Consider the following 20507-nt stretch of genomic DNA (forward strand, 5'->3'; position numbering starts at 1 on the left):
TTTTTCCATGTAACCAATTAAAATTGGCTATTTAGACAGAATAATACCAAGCTTAATATATATATTTCCCAAAATATAGAAAAAAATTTTCAAATATTTTTTTTTTATTAACACGCAATAATATTTTTTGGATGTTTTAGTGTGTGTAATAAAGATCTAGCAGTACACAATAGCTAACTATACTAGTTTTCATGTACATACAAAATTGGGAGAAACGTTAAAAAATATTTTTTTTTTTTTATTGCTTTTTTAACTAAAGCATTTATGTGTATGAAAAAAATTATAGCATAATATGAAAAGGGGAAAAATGTGTAACAAATAAAGCATATGACTTAATAACAAAAACATAAGATATAATACATGTGTACAAAAATATTACCATTCTGTAATTTATTAAAAAAAACATTAAATAGTATTTTTAAATATAAATATTTATATGATAAACAACTTATATAAATCAACATATTTACATTAAAAATATGTTTATATCTTCATAAGGAATATTTACCATCTTAATTTTATTTTTATCTATTTTAAGCGGATTTTCTCTATGACTTGTTTTATTTTGCATTCTTTGGTTTCCATGTTGTATATATAGTGTTATGTTATATTATTACTGTTACAGGAGAAGTATAGGCATAGCTAAGACAAACCTGTGGCGCCGGAATAACTTGAATGTTTTTGATAACCGGTATACTTTGAGGAAAAGTATAAACAACCGTTTGCGGTACTACATTATATGTAGTTGTGTAAACAACTGGGGCTGACTGTAATGTAACCATCGGTGATACAACTGTTGTAATCATTTTCTAAAAGAAAAAAATAAATGATCATATGTTACAACTAAAAAAATAATCTTTAACTTATACACTTTAATACATTTGATGAAGTATTAAAATATATTATGCATAATTGTCTTAAAAATAAATATAAAATATGCATATTCCTCTATGTACAATTAAAATATGAGTATTCAAATATATACATTTTGTCTTTTTTTTCTATGCATTTTTCATATTTTAAGCACATACATACAAATATAAAAATCTAAAAAATGTTGTGGTCGAAATTTCTTAATTTAGGATTAAATGTTAAAAGTGTTAAATGCCTTCTATTAGGTTAATATATGATTTATTTGTTATTTTGCTGTGTGTGAATCCAAAGGACAATTAATGGAATCTCAACTTTTGTATATATAAAATTGTTATTTTAAAAGCTAAATTGCACGCGTGCAATGTAAAATTTACAATAATATTATATGTTAATAAAATTTAAATGTTAAAAGTAGTAAAAATACAAAAAAAGTTATAATTTTTTTATCAAACAAAGCTTGAACAAATTAATTTGCAGTTGTAAATTTTACATATCAGCATAAAAATATATATAGCAGCAAATAGTGTTTATAAAACCGTTATTATTTATTTAACTCAAGCTTACATTAATTAAAGAACAAAATTAAATAATATTTTATTTTTGTAAACTTGTATTTTTGATATTGCTAAAATTTATTTATGATTTTTATTTGTTTTTTGTTTATTAAAGTTAATAAATATATACAAAGACATTTATGTACATAATACTATATATGTGTGAAAACACATTTTTAAAAGGGAGTAACATTACTGTCTTTTAAAATATAAGCCACTTTCTTTGTCCAAGTTTGATATTCAAATTCAGAAATAAAGAAAAATGCAGTTTTATAATTTTATATAATTTTTAATCTGTGCATGTACCTTTAAATATGTGTTTTTTAGCTAGAAAAAAAAACACAATAATATATAATCAGAAGTTATTATATAATGCCTTTTCTTTATATATCAAAACATCACTTACACAACAAGCCATTTTATAATTGTATAATGATGTAATTTGCGATAAACTATCATGTATAAAATATTTAAATGATATTTTTATTTGTTTTGTGGTAAATTTTTCAATATTTATCTTTTTTCCCTTTTTAATTTAATTACACATTTTTGCAAAGTATAATTAACTATCAAATTTATTCATGATTCACCAAGAAATTAAAAAAATAAGGTACAAGTCATAACTACACACAATGGTAAACCAAAAAAAATATATCTTTGAGGACGCACAATATTATATCATATGTGAGGAATGTGATATTCAGCGGCGTTTACATAATACTACAAAGTAACATATGATTGTATATGTGTACTATTCATAACAATATGCGAATACTAAACTTGTTTGATACAATTGTAAAATCGATGAAAAATAATGAATATAATTCAAGTATATTGCATTTAATTATTTTCCCTAAATATATACTATCAAGTATGATCCCGAATTCCTTTATATATATTCGGTTCTCTCATTATAATTATTTTCAATTTTCTTAACTTTAAATTTATTTTATAAACTTAAAAAAATAATATTTAAGCATATGCTGCCATATAAATTTCAATATTTTTTAACACAAACAAATCAAATGTATATATATATATATATATATACGTAACTCAGGGCATTAAATAGCAACATATTACACATTATGATATGATTGCATTTTTGGTGTTTATTATAAGAACAAAATATAATTTTACATATATTAATAATATATAACACAATATTGAGAATATATATATTTTTTTTTATTAAAAAATTATTCATCCATATATTTTCAAGATACGCAATGATATACTAAGTAAAAATATGTACACATCAAAAAACAAAAAAGGCTAAAACGTTACGTATGTATATAAACAATTTTTAAAACACATTCATACACGATAAAAATATTATTTATCTGATCATATTTTTTTTTCTTCTGTTAGTTATTTATATTTATTATTTTTTTTAATATTTAAAAAGGAAAAAAATGTCCGCTTGTTAATCTATTTCTTTGGAACAATATTTAATTAAGCAAATTATAGATAAATATATACACGCATATATATAATATGTAAACTGTGTTAAAAAAATAAACTATGTATACTCCTGTGTAATTATATATAATACATGTATATGTAATAATATAGTAATAATACTAGGGATAACAAAGAGTATTGAATTGAATAAAAAGTGTAATATTTTTTATTGTTTAAAATCATGATGAACACTTTGCAAAAATTTGTATGCAGGAATAATAATCTCCTAAAGTTATGTTCCAAAAGAAGGATATGTAACTTAAGTAAACAAAATAAATTTTCAGGGTATAAAATTTACACAGATGGGCTAATTCATTCCGAATTTTCCACAGATTTAAAAACAGTAAATGAAGTTGCAAAACTTCCAATATTTCGTATTTTGGATACGAATGGAAATTTATTAGATGGCCACACTGCACCATTTGAAGATGAAGAAGTATTAAACTTGTATAAACAGATGGTGGAATTTTCGATATGGGATGAAATATTTTATGGTATTCAAAGGCAAGGAAGAATATCATTTTATATAGTAAATGACGGAGAAGAAGGATTACATTATGGAATTGGTAAAGCATTAACTGTAGATGATCATTTATATTGCCAATATAGAGAAACTGGTATTTTATTAAGTAGAGGTTTTACTTATGAAGATATACTCAATCAACTTTTTGGAACGAAATATGATGAAGGTAAAGGGAGACAAATGTGTATATGTTATACTAAGAAGGATTTAAACATTCATACAATTACTACACCATTAGGATCGCAATTATCTCATGCTGCTGGTTGTGGTTATGCATTAAAGTTAGATAACAAAAAAGCAGTTGCTGCTACATTCTGTGGTGATGGATCGTCATCTGAAGGCGATTTTTATGCTGCTGTAAATTTTGCTTCTGTAAGACAATCCCAAACTATGTTTATTTGTAAAAATAATTTATATGCTATATCAACATCTATAAAAGATCAATATAGAGGAGATGGTATTGCTCCTAGAGCATTAGCATTAGGTGTTGAATCTATCAGGGTCGATGGAAATGATTTATTCGCTAGTTATTTAGCTACCAAAAAAATGAGAGATATTTGTATTCAAGAATCTAAGCCAGTTTTTATGGAATTTATGTCCTACAGATATGGACATCATAGTACTTCGGACGACTCGACTTTGTATCGACCAAAAGAAGAAAATGATGCATGGAAAAAAGAAGGAGTTCATCCAATAAGTAGATTATTCTTGTATTTAAAAAATAAAAATTTGTACACAGATAAAGAAGATCAATTACATAGAAAAAGTGTCAAAGAAAAGGTATTAAAAGAATTAAAAAAATATGAAAATATTAAAAGATATAATATTGTAGGAGGATTATTTGAAGATGTCTATCATAAAGAGGATTGGAACCTTAAGGAGCAAAGAGAACAATTTGAGGAATTTTTTAAGGAAAATAAAAATAATTATGACACTTCAAGATTTGAAAATTAGTTTGAATCTCCTTGGTACTGTTTTTTGCATACTAATTTTTAAGTCCCTTCCAAAAATAATGTGAAAAAACACATTACAACACTGTGGTGATATCCAATTTTATGAGAAAAACAATTATTTCCTCATATTTATAATCCCGTTATAGCTCCCCTAAAAATATAAATATACGGGTGAGCAGATGTGGATACTCATTAATTTTATTTCCACAACTTTTTTAATAATAAAATTATATACATGTATATATGCATATACCGTTATTTATTTTTAACAAATCGTGTTTTTTTATAAATGTAAATTTTTATAAACAAAAACATAAGAAAATATAAAAAATTATAGTAAAATAGTTAATCAACGGATAAAGTATAATTCATCATTTATTTATTGACAAGGTATATCAAGGATAAATCAACAAAAACAATAAATAAAACAAGCTAATACATGATAAAATATTATGTAAAAAATATAGCTAAATGGAACTATGCATTATTTAAAATTGTTCACAATGTTTCATAAGTTTCTCTTATTTACGACAACTATGTATTCATATTGGTTTCATTTTTTAATATATTCTCACAATTTTTGTTATTATCTTCATTTTGGCTATCTGGTACCGATATAAAACTCGACAATCTTACAACATTTAATGAATTTGATGAAGCACTATCATCATTATTTTTTTTTTTCAGTGAAAAGGAATCAAGACAATCTTGATCATCCTGAGATTTATTTGAATTTTCGTCTAAATGTGTGTTGTTATTATGAAGATATATTTCATTATACATATTATTAGGCACATTTTTCTTATCAATTATATCATCTGAAAGTATGATCTCATTATAATTTTTTTTTTCTTTTTTATCGCTATTTATTTCATAATCTAACATAGAAAAAGAGCTTTCCTCTTTTATACTTTGATCTTTTACCCAATTATTTTGTTCTTTGTTTTGTTGGTTCTTTTTCTTCTTCTCTTTCTTTTTTTTATTCTCCCCACTACTCTTACTATCCTTAGAATATTGCTCCAAATAAGAATCAATTAATTTTTTTTCAGGTAAATCTTCATCGCATTTGATATCTTCTGTATCATTAGAACTATTTCCAAATCTTGGTGACTTTTTAGAATTATCAAAAGAACTGCTTATATATTTTTTTCCTAATAAATTTTCATCCATACTACTATTTTCACTGTCCAAATTTTTTATGTTATAGTTTTCTTTTATTTCATTTATTTTACATTCGTCATTTTCTTTCTTCACTATAGTAATATTATCACAAGAATTTTCCATTTTATATTTATCACCATTGTTGATATCTTCATTGATATTGTTAACACTATTTTTATCCTCTTTATTCTCCATAATCTTTATATCTACTTTCGAATTTTCTTCTTCTTTATATTTTGATATGTTCAAGCTTTGATTATGCACATCAATATTTGTTGCACTTTTTTTTTTTTCCTTTAATTTATTTATATATGAATATAATTTATCAACTTGTTTACTCATTTTTTTCTTGGTTGGTTCTTCATTTTTATTGTTTTCCTTATTATTTTTACCATGATATTTATAACTTTTTTCACTTGCATCACTATGTAGAATATGTTTTTCAGTTTCCCAATTTAGATGAGGGTCATCTAAAATATAATCTTCCTTTTCTATTGCGTCTGGATTATTTTTATGATCATCAATTTTATTTATAGAAACATTATCATCATTATCTGTTACAACACTTTGACTATAATTTGTTTTGTCTTCTCCCTTTTTCTTTGAGTGTTTAAAACCAAATTTTCCCAGATTTGTTAAAAACTTATTAAACTTATTTTTATTTTTTTTTTCATTAATTCCTATTTTTGAATATTTATCATAATAAGTTTCATCTCCATTTGAATAATAAGATGCACATGAATGTGCAATAGAATCATTTCTTTTACTTTTATTCGTTGAACCTTTTTCTGTTTCATTTTCTTTAATATTTTTTTCGATTATCTCTTTTACCTCATCGTGTTTTATTTTATCTACAATATTCAAAGCATTGTATTCCATGCTTTCATCACTTTTTTCTAACGATGCTATTTTATTTTTATCCTGTTCAGTTTTCGAACTATCGTCTGATTTTACTTTCTTTGTTTCTGCAATTACTTTAGACATGTTTGTATCTTCAAGTATTTCACTATTTTCATGAGATGTTACCGAATTTTTTTTTTTACTCTTAAATTCATCTTTTTGATTCACCTTTTCAGCGACTTTTTCTTTTTCTTGAAGGTTGTCTATTTTGTCTACTGGTAAATTTTTTAGTCCAATTGGTTTTTTTTTTTCGCTTTTATTGCTACTACTTTTTTTAGTTTTAATTTGGGTTCCAGTCTGATCAGATTGGCGAATTGACTTATTCGAATCACTAGAATCATTAGAATCATTCGAATTTGAACAAGAGCTATTGCTTTTATTTGTACCAATATCAAACTCGTCTTCTTCGTCGAATCTCTCAAATATTATACTCTTTTCAACGTCATCTTCAATATGCAAATGATCACCTACTTCTTTTTTTAAAATTTGAAATTCGAATTCTTCATCAAATTTAAATTCTTCTAACGAACTTGATTTGTTATTTAAATTTCCATTACTACCATTTTTATTAGCCTTTTTTTTGTTTCCATTATTTTTTTTATAATTATTAATATGACCATCTTCTTCATTGCTACTTTGATTACTGCTTTCGTTGTTATATTTATCCTCATTATTTTCAACATTACTGTCATTTGTATTGTCTTTTTTTTTTATTTTGTCTTCTGATTTTAGGGATGGGGATTTATCACCTTGCTTATTTTTTTTTTTTTTTCTGCTTAAATTAAATATTTTTTTAAAAGCACTCATATTACTTTTTTTGCTATTTTTTTTTTTCATTTGCCTTTTATCTTCTTTATTATTATATTTGAATGAATAATCAGACCCTTCATTTGAGTCATCTGATTTGGGTTCTACAATTGCAGATCCATTATTTGACTCAATTTGAGAACCCTTTTTATTATAATCACTTTTGAACATAAAGAAACTACCAAAAAAAGATCCACCACCATTATCTACTTTTTTCTTTTTTATATTACTATTACTCTTTTCAACTATTTCAGATTTATTTAAATTTTTATTTTTAAAAGAATTATTATCTAAGTAGGACATATTATTTTCGTATGAATTATTGCTATAATATTCGACATTACTTTTATTTGTTTCTTTTATTTCTTTATCTTCAACAGTTTTTTCATTGTAACTATTTCGTTTACCAAAATTTGGATTATTATGTTTATCTGTTCTTATATTACTTCGCTTATCTGTTTCATCACTATTCCTTTTTTTGTATTGTTCATTTAGATTTTTATTAGTATTAACAGTATTTTCTATATTGTTTCCTTTTTGCTTATTTTCTATCTTTCTTCCATCTTCATTATTATTGTTAGCAGTTATTCTTTCATTCTCTGCCTTTTTTGCTAAGTTGTCTTTTTTAGAAGGTTCAGTAGTTTGTTTTGTATCATTATTAATGCTATATTTTTTCTTATTTTGCTTGTGTGATTTTTTATTGAAACTATAAATTAAAGAGTGCACATATCCCTTCTTTTTTGATGAATCTTTTTTTTTTTTTGCGTCGCTTTCATTTTCTTGAGAATTAGCTACCCCATCAATATTATTTTTAAATTCATTAATTTTTTTGATCATTTCTATTTTTTTACTATTTAAACCAATTACATAAAGTTGGGCATATAAATCCTGATAACACATTGCACTTCTTTCATAATCTAATGTAACCTCATGAATATTATTTTTAATTATATTGTTTAATGAAAATTCATTTGCTATTTTTTTTTCCATATTACATAATTTTACATTCATTAAACCCTTTACGCGACCGCACCATAATTCTTTTATTTTATTATTTATACATTTTTCTAAATATTTTTTTTTCTCTTCTTTTAATTTTTCTAATTCTATATTATTATTAATATACTCTCTTTGTAATTTTAAATCAATCCATTGCCATTTTGAGCAATCTTTTAACCATTTTTCAAAAAGTTTAAAGCTACCCCATTTATCATTTAAAAATGTTTCTAATTTTTTAAAATCTTCTTTATCAGACAATATTTCAAAACCTGTGTATGTATTAGCATTATCCACATTTATATCTATATTTTTAGTTTCATCATTTTTCAAATGAATGTTGTTACTTACGTTTGTATTTTTATCATTATTATTGTCATGAATATGAATCCTATTGTTTACATTTTCTATGTTCGATCCATGTTGACTATTATTTATATTTTTACTATGATTACTATCAACAGAAATTTTGGCAGGTATAAAATTATTATTTGCTATAATTTGCATATTATCTGGATCATAGTACAAATTTTCAACTCTTCTTATGGCTATTTTATTACTATAATTATTGTCTAAACATTTATTCAGAATATTATTATTATATATTTCATTTTGTATATTATTGCAACTATCTATAAAATTACTACAATTAATTTGTTCACTTGAAATTCTTGTATCTCCATTACAAAATAAATTACATTCTGGATTATTTCTAAATGACAATGGCATCATTGCATTATTATTTTTATAATTATTGATAGGAATATTATTATGCATATTTCGATTACCTATATTTAAATTATGTGTAAGCCTATAATTATTATAAGTTTTATTAATATTCTGAGTGTTCATATTTATGTATCCATTTTTTATTTCATCAATATTGTATCCATTTAATGGTTTTATATTAGGTAAAATACCAAATTGCATACTTGAAGTGTTGGTATCGTTGTTGCAATTTAAAAAACTATGGTTATTCTCTTTATTATTCAAAATAACATTATCATGTATAGACATATCAATTAAATTATTAGCCAAATTATTTGGTGAGCTAATATAAACATTTTGATGTGGTAAATTAGCAGGATATGATTGAAATTTCATTTCATGAGAGCTTTTACATAATTGAGGTGTATTTGAAACTTTTGATGCTAAATTAATTTCACTATTTTTATTTGATGTATTTCGATGAGGAGTTGCATCGTCATTAAGGGCATCTTTTTCTACCCTTTTGTTTATTTTATCTACAACGCAATAATTCTTAAATTTGTTCATATACTGTGATATTATGGTGGCCTTAACACTATTTATTTTTTCATCAGTATAAATAGAATCGTATAAATAAAAAAAATCATTCAAATCTCTATAATAAGGTGGACATATTAATTGCTTTTTTTGAGCAGCTTTATATTCGTATTCTTTTTTTTTTTCTATTTGTTCATTTCCTAAAACGTTGTAGACCTTTTCAGGATCTGGAATAGTTGTCATATTATCTATTGAATTAAAAATTAAATTCATCATATTTTTTTTTATATTATGTATATCATCATTTAAATTTTTTATATTAGTATAATAACTTTGTACTTCATCTTCTAAAGAATATTTTAATTGTTTATATAAAAAAGATAGCATTGTTTTAGCAAAAGTAAGTTCTCCGTCTTGGTCTCCAATCCTTTTCATTTCATTTATTTTATTATATATAATTTCTTTTATTAAATTATTAAATTTTTTTGTATCATAAACACACAAAATTAATTCTTTTAACTTAGTATTAATATATTTAAATTTTAAAAGATCAAATGTTATTTGGTTTAGAATAACTTTATTTATATCATCTTTAACTGTACTATCTTCTAAATATTCATATTTTGTTTTTAATTTATTTTTTCTTATATCTTCTATTAATATATCAATTATTTCATTTTGAAAAAGTAAAATATATTTTAAATCATCATAAATCCTTTTTACATTTCCTTTTTTTTTTATTTTATCTATATCTGCCTTTATCTTTTCGATTTCTCTTTTTAAATCTTCATGTGGTTCAAAATTTAAATTCTTGTCCATATTGTTTTGTGCTTTTGTTTCCTCTTCAACATTATTAGAATTACCTATATAATTTAGACTTTTTTTTTTTTTTTTATTTTTTTTACTCTTTACATTATCATTATTATTATTATTATCGTCTTTTGATTTCTTCTTATTTATACTCATTTTTTTTTTCCCATTCTTCACATTTTTGGAATTTCTTTTATCACTATGCTTAGGATTGGTATTTGCATTTTTATCAGAAGAATTCTGTTTATTTAATTCACTAAAGGACAAATAATATTTTTGGTGATCTACATGTTCTGGATTAGATAGTAAATAAGAATCATATATATCGGAAATGGACCCTTTTTCCATTTTATATATTTTTTTTTCTTTTTTTAATAAGCTCATAATATCGATTTTTTTTTTTGTATGCTTCTTTTTTACTTCTCCTTCATCATTAACCATTGTTTTTTTTATTTCGATCCCCATTCCAACATCATTTGAGCTAGTTATTTCTTTCATAGCGTTTATTTCGTTCTCATACACATTTTCTGTTCTAAAAAACAATGGAAAAATATAAATATTATAATAAATTAATTTAACACAATAGACAACAAAGACATTCGATGAATGACCAAATTGCATACACACATTTATATATACATAATTTTTTATGCATGTTTCACATTGCTTATTTTTTATATTGTTTCATTGAAACGGCAACAAAATTCAAATACATTCATTTTGACATATTTACAACTTCAGATAATTACACATTTTATAATAAAAATATTTCCGTGTGCACCTTTTTTTATTATTCTATTTACATGTATATGTGTACATATGGATCTTATAATGAATTTTATAAAATCATGAACATTTTAAAACCAAATAAGTGTTAACAAATATATGTTTACAAGGATGCACCTTTAAAGCTGTTATAATTTAATATTGACACGTGTATGAATGCTATGAGTGTATTATTCCTTTTTCTAATTTTTTTATCCTTACATATTGCTTCCTATGAAAAGTTCATGAGATTTAGTGGAATCTCTCAAGTTCATAGAGTCAGTCATTTTAACTTCTCCCCTATTTGTTATAATACTCTAAATACAATTGTGTATTTATATTTGTAAAGGGGTTAACCACAACGTGGATAATTCACATAAGTAATTACGCCCTTTTATGAATTTATTACTTATAACAATATTAAAATATAAATATATATTTATATTTTTAAATAGTGATAATGCCTTAAAACTAATACGTTTTGTGCATTAATTGACTGTATATATTATTCTTTAATCATTTTGAAAATTGTACTATTAATAACATATATAAATATAGGTATCATTTTTATATTTTCTTTATTTCCCTACATATAAATAAAATTGAATGCCAACTTAATTATTATTTTACAAAAACACGGTAATTTCATACATCACCTTAATATATATATATATAAATAATATATGCCTGATCAAAGAAATTATATAAAATTATGCAAAAATATATTGATTGTGCTTTGATTTGGTATTACTTCACACACACACAAAAAAAATATAATAATAAAATAATAGTAAATGACGTAAAAATATTTAAATGATAAAAAAATGAACGAAATTATTTTAAATTAACAAAAATTTATAAATCTGCATAAAAACGTTACATAAGTATTATATAAGTTATAGAATGTTATAATAATTTTTTTTTTGCAGACGACATTTTTCCCGAGATATATCAACAATATATTTAATTATACTCAGACGGAAATTTATGTTTTTTTTGAACCATTTTATGAATTTTTTTTGGTGCTAAAATAATCAAAAAAACTTTGATAAATTAATAATTAAGTATAATATTTCCAAACACATTCCTTATTTTTATTTTTTTTTAAATATATTAATATTTGTTTCATTTTAAAGGGTATAAAAATTTTATTATTTTTTGTACCCATAAAAAATATAATTTAATACATTATATTACTACTTTAAATTTATCGTATCAGAAAAACGATGTGGTTTTGTATTGCTATTTTATTTTTATGATTTTTTACTTTTTTAACTTAGCATACTTGTTTTACCTTCTTTTATCATTTTATTCTGTTAATATATATAAATATTCGCATATGCATATATATTTACATATGTGCATATATATTTAATTAACATTAAGCATTCATAATATGATCTACTAAACAGTCTATATTTCCATGTTCGTTTAAAAAAATGACAATGTTAAAAGCATTCATTGTATACATATGTTTGAATATAAAAATAATATATTCGCCTTTAAATATTAATGAGGACAAACTATTCATATAGGAATAAAAAATATACCCAAATAAATATTTCAATAAATCCGTCCATATATTTACACTTATATAAAATTTTAATTTTCAAAGAACTAACAAAAAAGCGTATATATTATTTAATATATATTTTTTATCTTTAAATAAGAGCCATAAAAATTGGATACAATGAAACAAAAAATTCATACATATTTATAATTATAATGATAATACAAAAGCTTCCAATCTATTTATATATAGTATATTGCAACTGTAATGGTGTAAAATAAATAATAAATAAATATTATGCGATAATATTGAAAAACGATGATTTATGCATTATATTCTTTAAAATAAAAATATAAGCCGAATTTTTTTAAACAAAAACAAAAAATATTAAAATGAGCTTTTAATAAAACTTTATTATTTAATCCCATTTATTAAAACATTATTTTTTTGAATACATGCTTTTGAAATATTTTTACTTTAATATTCTCAAGATAGCAGCGTACTTGTGTTTAATGGCAATAAATGTATATAATAATAAAAGGGTATATTTATTTTTTTTTACATATATAAATATATATATAATATAATATATTTTTCAAACGTGCATATATAAATTATTCAAACAATTTTCGTCATTTGATCAACTTTTTACAAATTTATATATTTTTTTTTATTAAAAAAAAAAATAATAAATATATCAATAAAAATAAACTAGTATATGGCATTATTATTTATATACGTACACCTCTTTTTTTATATATAATAAAAAAAAATTATACGTATTTACATTTACATATTATAAATGTATAAGCATTAAATAATATGCATTTTGTATATTATTGATTATGATATATATAATATATTCATATTAAGAATGCTTTAGCATTTTTATATATTTTTTATTTTTTAAATTTATTGAGGAAAAAATAAAAAATAAGATGGAAATAGGAGAAAATATATGTTCATTGTACATATAAATCTATAACATATAATACCCAATTTTTCCAATATCACTATTTTATTTAAAATTAGTGATTAACCTTTTATTTCATGTGTTAATACATTTGTTTGGATTTTAAACCATTTAAATAAGTATATCACATTAAATCTATATATGATATAATTTATTTTTTTCCCAAACAATTGCATATTATTATTTATTGTATAAAAATTATATATTTATAATAACTTTATACATACTCTTATATTTATTATTATTATAGCTTTTATCATTTTATTATTTTATTATTTTATTATTTTATTACTTTATTACTTTATTATTTTATTACTTTATTACTTTATTATTTTATTACTTTATTACTTTTTTACAATTTCTATGTTTATGTGCTTTAAATATTTGTACAAGAATAAATTACATTACATAGAAACTATTATACATTATTACATAAATAAAATATATGTTTCAGCATATCATAATCATTTAATACCTTTTGCATTAACTCTAAATACACACAAAAAACATAAACATATAAAAAAATGAGCTGTATAGATGTGAAGCAAGAGAATATACAAAATATTGATAAAAACGTAAATCAAATAATTTTTAAATTATAATTGGTTATTTTTCATTTACGCTCACAATACTTGTTCAATGTGTTGTGCATATTGTGTATTTTCATACATACATATATTATTTTTGTTCACCCTTTTAGATTAAAGATGATATAAAAGCTGATACTAATAAAAAAGAAGGAAATAACGAAAACGGGCCAAGGTAATAAAAACATGAATTGATACAACATATGCATCACACGCCCTTTTCATCGCCATGTTATAGATACGCACATATACCTATGTATATTTACAAGCTTTGTATTATATGTATGTATATTTCTTGTTAATTTTTTTTGCTTAGATTTAACAAAAACAATGAAAACGAAGGAAATAATTGGGGTGGTTTGAGAAATGAATCTAATAAAATTTTTAGAAATACAAATAAGCTAAATGACAATAATAATAATAAAAGAGATAACTTAATAGATGACAATAATAGGAGATTGGATAAAGATGGTAATTTAGGAAATTTCCGAAAAAAATATTTTAACAACGAAATGAATAATACTAATAATAGCACTGAATTTAACAAATCTAATTATAATAAAAATATGAATAATTCAGAAAATCAAAAATATAATTTTAACAGAAATTTTAAAAATAATTACAATAAAAATAGAAACAATTTTAACATGAAACATGGGAATACAAATACAACAAGTGGATTAGGAGATGAAATGAACAATAATAATAGTGATAACAGATTGTCCATGAACAATCCAAGCAACTATGCAAATAGTGAAATGAATCAAAATAATTCCAAAATGGGAAACTCCAGCAATTACAATAATTTGCCTGATGGCAATTTCAATAACAATATGAATAACAAAATGTTTTTTAAAAACAATAAATTTAATAAATTTGGTTCTCAAAATAATACTGATTCTTCTAATAATTTTAATAATATAAATTTTAAGGATAACAAACAAAATGTTAATTATAAGAAGCAATATAATAATAATAATCCAATGAACAGAAATATAAGCATGGATGAAAACATGAATTATAGTAATATGGAAAATGAAAATAATAGTGGAATGAATAATTCACCTAATTACAAATCAAAATACGACAATAATAATACCAGTAATGTAATAAAAAATGATATGTCTTTTAGAGAGGAAAATATAAAATACTACGGAAATAATCATAATTCTCCAAATAATAATTTACCACCAAATGTAAATATGCACAATAATAACAGCAGTAGGGAACATTCACGAAATCCATTTTTTATGAATAATAAAAAGAATAATATGGTTAATGATAATGCAAATAAAAATAACAGAATGATGGATTTTATGAACAATCCAGATAATGAAAATATGAATCAACCAAATAATACCTACATGCAAAATAACAATTACAATGATGTAAATAATTATTCGAATATAAATATATCAAATAATTATATGAATGATAATAATTTAAAAAAAAATATAGATTCATCTAATTTGCCTCACATGAATGTTATGAGAGGCAATAATAATGATGACGGAGATTTTGTAAAGAGAGAATTTACAAATGAAAATAATAACCAAAATAACAATCAAAATAATGTAACAAAAAATACAACCGGTAATATGGATGCTAGTACATATATTATGAACGCATTCGCTGCATTTAATAATAATTCTACAAATAATAGTAATACTAACAATACTAATAATGATAATGACAAAAATGTCATAAATGATTCCAGTAACAACAATTCTAATGATAAACGTTCTGATCACATGAATGCCCCAAATAATAAAAGTAACAACAATGGAGATGAAGAATTTGATGAATGGGGAGAATTAGGAGAGGATAAATATATAGACATTAATTCTATTATTAAACAAAAAAATGTTATATTAAATCAACTAGGTGCAAATTTAAATGATATGACAAAAAAAGGCAATGATAATAAAAATAAAAAAAAAATAAAATCGAAGAAAGATAATCCATTTACACCAGATAATTTAAACATACCAACAACATCACTAGCTAGCGATAAAAAAAAAAATAAAAGAAATAAAAATAAAAATGGAAAAAATGATAATAATACAAAAGAAAATAATAATATGATAGACAAAGAAAAAAATAAGCAAAATGCCAATAATTTAGCTAATAAAAAAAAAACAGAAAAAACAGTTAACACAACTAATAATTCCACACAACAAAAAAATGAAGAAAAGCAATTAGATAATATTAATAATAATCAATCAAATATCCCCCAAAATAATGAAACTGTAGAAGGTGCTAAAGAAGTTGAAAATACTGAAAATAAAAACGAAGAGCCAAAGGAAGAACCTGCCAAACCTTCTAAAGCTATATATGTATTTAAAAAAAAAGAAAACATGCATCCTCTTGAATTTATGAAAAGGCAAATCAAAAGTTTACTTAATAAATTAACTGTGGAAAATTTCCCCATTATAACTGAAAAAATGTGCCAAATTATGGATTCACGTATAAATACTGATGAAATACAAACAGTTGTAAATGAAGTTATTAATAAGGCTGTTTTAGAACATGATTGGTCAGAAATGTATGCCGATCTTTGTCAGGTAAAAAGAAAAAAAACGAAATAATATTTTTACATTATTCCTATATACGCACTTAAATATTTTCTTATCATGTTTATTAGTAAAGCCGAATTTTGTTATAATATTGTTTATTCACTTATTCTATACTTATTTTTTTTTTTTTTTTAGGCACTAAAATGGAGATCCCCTAATTTTGAGATGAAAAAAAAATCATCCTTTGAAATTGCATTGCTTAAAAAGATTCAAGAAGAGTACGAGAATTTACCTAGTACCTTTGAATCGACTATGAAAGAAAAATTAAAAAATGATGAAAACGAAGAAGAATTAAGTTTTGCTGAACAAAAACAAAAAAAAAGATTATTTGGAATAGTAAAATTAATAGGAGAATTATTCCAAAGACAAATTGTATCGATATCTATTGTTATAAGTATTACACATGATTTATTAATAGCATATGATGAACCTAAGGAATATTGTATAGAAGCATTTCTTCAGCTTATTTATTCAACTGGATTTTTTATTGATAAAATGGAAAAATATAAAAATGTATTAGATACATGGTTTGGTAGATTAAAAGAATTACAAAGAAAAAAAATGTATTCCAAAAGAATTAAGTTTGTTATACAAGATGTTTTTGATTTAAGATTATCTGAATGGAGAAAAAAAACACACAAAGATACAGCAAAAGGTTTAAATGAATTAAGATCACAATTAGAAACTGAAGAAATGATGGGAGGCTCAATTCATTTGGCACAATTAGGTAATATTGTTATCGTAGGTGAAAGGCACAATATAAGGAATAATGAGTCTTACTCTAAATATATGCAAGAACAAGAAAGATTGAGCAAATTAAATCAAAAAAAATAAAGTTGGCATAGAATGTGTTTCTGTGAATGGAACCACACCTAGAAACATATGTGACGCGTATGTTTATTTATTTGGGATGAAATGAATAATAATTATACTTTCAAAATCTCTGTCCTTAGAAAATTACAAACAAAATAATTATATACAGAATGTATATAATTTTTTACGCATTTTAATTTAAAACCCATAATTATTATAATTATAGCAGTAATAGTTGCAATATCTATATTTGCAATCCTATTAATAAGAGTAGTTAAATATTATATAATTAAAAGTTATGATAACCACTGTTTTCATTACCCCCATAAAAACATAATAAAAATTCATTTGTTGTATCATATATAAAATAATAATAAAAATTATATGTATCAATTATGTGAATTTATATATATAACTCATTATGCATATTATATACACAATATATGTTGTATATGTGCAATTCTAATTATATATATTATGTTGAAGGTGATTATATACGAACATATAAAAATAAATAAATTCAAAAAAATAAAACAAATTTCATAACTTATAGAAATATATTAAAAAATAAATATTCTGTCACAATACAATAATTTAATGTATAGTAAATTATTATTTTTTTTTTAATTTATACACTGTGTATATTGATTTCATATAATATGATCATACACGGTGATCAAAACATAAAACTTACATGTTTTAAAAAAGTTTTAAAAATTATATATTACCCACATAGTATACATTTATAGGCAATTTAATATATCATTGAGTATATATATTTTACTTAATACAATTTAATTTTAATAAAAAAAATACATATATAAACATGCCAATATATATGTAATTAAAAAAGGGGATGTAATACACTTAGTGTGATATAGAAATTATAATTAGTAGCTATTTACTATGATATATTGGATTGAGTAAAAAAGCAAATTTGTAATAATTAATAATTTTTCATTTTCAAATATAATAACGAATTTATTTATGTTTTATTTTGCATAAACTGCACACAATTTGGATGGAGCTATATATTTTTTTTTTTAATATCATTTTATCGTATTACGTTTGAAATGACTCGCCATATATTTTGTATATGAGTCTATTGTCATAATTTTATTCACTACATATAAAAAATGCATGAATATCTGAATATTTAATTAAATTATAAAGTTATTGTTTGAACAAATAATCATATATTGTGTAATGCTAAATCGGAAATATATCTGATATTTAGACATCCTTTATATAACAAAAAAAATAAAGTAATAATAATAACAATATAAAAAAAATAAGAAACTAAACAATAAAGATAAAATATATAGTATTTACTATGTAAGAAATAATCAGAGAGGAAATTGATGATAAAATTTCTCAAGTCAAAGGAGTATACTTCGTTATTTGTTTTTGTTTTTGTTTTTCCTTTTTTTTCAAATTGTTCCACCCCTTAGTTGTAAAATCATATGAATTGTTGAGCCAGGTATAACTCTGTAGTCGCTTAGTTTCATATCATCGTGCATTTGTTTCCCTTTAAAATAAAATAAAATTGAAAATATGAATAAATTAGTGAAAATTTCAAAAATATTATTTTAAACACAAAAAAATGAAATATAAATGTTTTATTAAATTTTATTAAAATTAAAACCTGAGAATATAAGTCTTATTTGTTTCGCATCAATGCCCTCTCTTTCTTCAATAGCCATCTTTATTTGCAAAACGGAACTGGAAGGCTCAAAATTAAATGATTGTCTTTTTCCTGTTAGTGTTTTTACTAATATTTGCATTTTTCTTGATTTTTTTTTTTAACTTATTATTATTTTTATCCCCAATTTAAGATAATGACTATTTTTTATTGTTATATTTCATAATACATTTTATGATGTGTATACATTCAGTATGATATATTCCTCTTTTGGCTTAATGTTGCTTTTTTTTTTTATAAAATACAATTTAATTGCAATTTTCTTTTTTGTAATTCCTTTGTGTTTGTATTTATCAAAAAAATATATTTCTCTTTTATAATAAATGATAAATATCAATTTTAAGTAACATGTATAAGAATACCTAATAACCTATGTATGCATAATTGTATACTATATATATAATTAAATTTACTAAGTATAAAAAAAATAAATATCAAGGTATTATAAGTTTTAATTTTAAATTGCTTTTATTTGTTTAATGGCAAATCTTGATAAAGTTCCTCGACAGCTTTAATTGCACATACCAATTGCGTATTATTAATCGCAAACATGAATATAAAAAAATTGAATAAATTGTAAAAAAAAAAAGCAAAAAACAATTGAATATTATATTAAAAGAATTAAGAAAAGAAAATTATACTTTTTTTTTTATTTTATTATTATGTGTATAATGTGCTAGCATATATACAATACAAAAATTGAATTTTATACCCATCATACATTAATCATATATTTGGGGTTATTATACTCTTTTCATTTACTATTGTTATGTATTGCATATAGTTTAAAAGCAAAATATAGAATTCTACCAAAGGATATAAATTACTTTTTTTGAAGTTTTATGAAAATATATATTAAAAAATTATTATTATATTTCATAAGAAAAAATATGCAAAATATAAAAATAAATTTAAAGCATTGCGTTTGCAATAAAACGGATCCACACACAATATATATGGAGCTCTTTAAGGGGGTTCAAAAAGTTTTTATTCTTACTATTTTATGTAATAATTGTTTATTACAGTTTTCTCAACTTATAGTAATATCTCTTATATAATTATTTGTCGATTATATTATAAATTTTTGAAAATATTAACACCTCTTTTTGAAGTATAAATGGTTCAAGAATAGGCGTGATAAACAGTATATTTTCTGTATATATTATTACTATTATTTGTTAATAACTTGTTGTTTTTGTCTGCTATTTTATATTGTGATTTTATTTATCTTTTATTTTGGTTTCTATGATGTAAACAATAATGTATATGCAATAAATGCCAAAAAATAATTGAAA

At 22.2% G+C, this 20507-nt stretch overlaps 5 protein-coding genes across 5 annotated transcripts; 2 read left to right on the forward strand and 3 right to left on the reverse strand.

Annotated features, from left to right (window-relative positions):
- Positions 1–605: 605 nt before the first annotated feature.
- On the reverse strand, positions 606–806 carry PY17X_1412800 (conserved Plasmodium protein, unknown function; the record flags this gene model as incomplete). The annotated part of the gene is made up of 1 exon (XM_022957450.1): positions 606–806. The coding sequence occupies one exon, from the start codon at positions 804–806 to the stop codon at positions 606–608; it is 201 nt and encodes a 66-aa protein (XP_022812841.1).
- A 2266-nt stretch (positions 807–3072) lies between these two features.
- Positions 3073–4368, forward strand: PY17X_1412900 (2-oxoisovalerate dehydrogenase subunit alpha, mitochondrial, putative; the record flags this gene model as incomplete). The annotated part of the gene is made up of 1 exon (XM_720394.1): positions 3073–4368. One exon carries the CDS (start codon positions 3073–3075, stop codon positions 4366–4368), a length of 1296 nt encoding a protein of 431 aa, XP_725487.1.
- A 533-nt stretch (positions 4369–4901) lies between these two features.
- On the reverse strand, positions 4902–11338 carry PY17X_1413000 (conserved Plasmodium protein, unknown function; the record flags this gene model as incomplete). Its single annotated transcript, XM_022957451.1, has 2 exons — positions 4902–10818; positions 11274–11338. The coding sequence occupies 2 exons, from the start codon at positions 11336–11338 to the stop codon at positions 4902–4904; spliced, it is 5982 nt and encodes a 1993-aa protein (XP_022812842.1).
- Positions 11339–14058: 2720 nt separating this feature from the next.
- Positions 14059–17531, forward strand: PY17X_1413100 (uncharacterized protein; the record flags this gene model as incomplete). Its single annotated transcript, XM_722898.1, has 4 exons — positions 14059–14109; positions 14235–14296; positions 14438–16685; positions 16833–17531. The coding sequence occupies 4 exons, from the start codon at positions 14059–14061 to the stop codon at positions 17529–17531; spliced, it is 3060 nt and encodes a 1019-aa protein (XP_727991.1).
- Positions 17532–18940: 1409 nt separating this feature from the next.
- Positions 18941–19294, reverse strand: PY17X_1413200 (ubiquitin-like protein nedd8 homologue, putative; the record flags this gene model as incomplete). The annotated part of the gene is made up of 2 exons (XM_022957453.1): positions 18941–19038; positions 19156–19294. 2 exons carry the CDS (start codon positions 19292–19294, stop codon positions 18941–18943), a joined length of 237 nt encoding a protein of 78 aa, XP_022812843.1.
- Positions 19295–20507: the final 1213 nt, after the last annotated feature.

Source organism: Plasmodium yoelii, assembly GCF_900002385.2.
Source record: "Plasmodium yoelii strain 17X genome assembly, chromosome: 14".
NCBI classification, from domain to species: Eukaryota; Apicomplexa; class Aconoidasida; order Haemosporida; family Plasmodiidae; genus Plasmodium; species Plasmodium yoelii.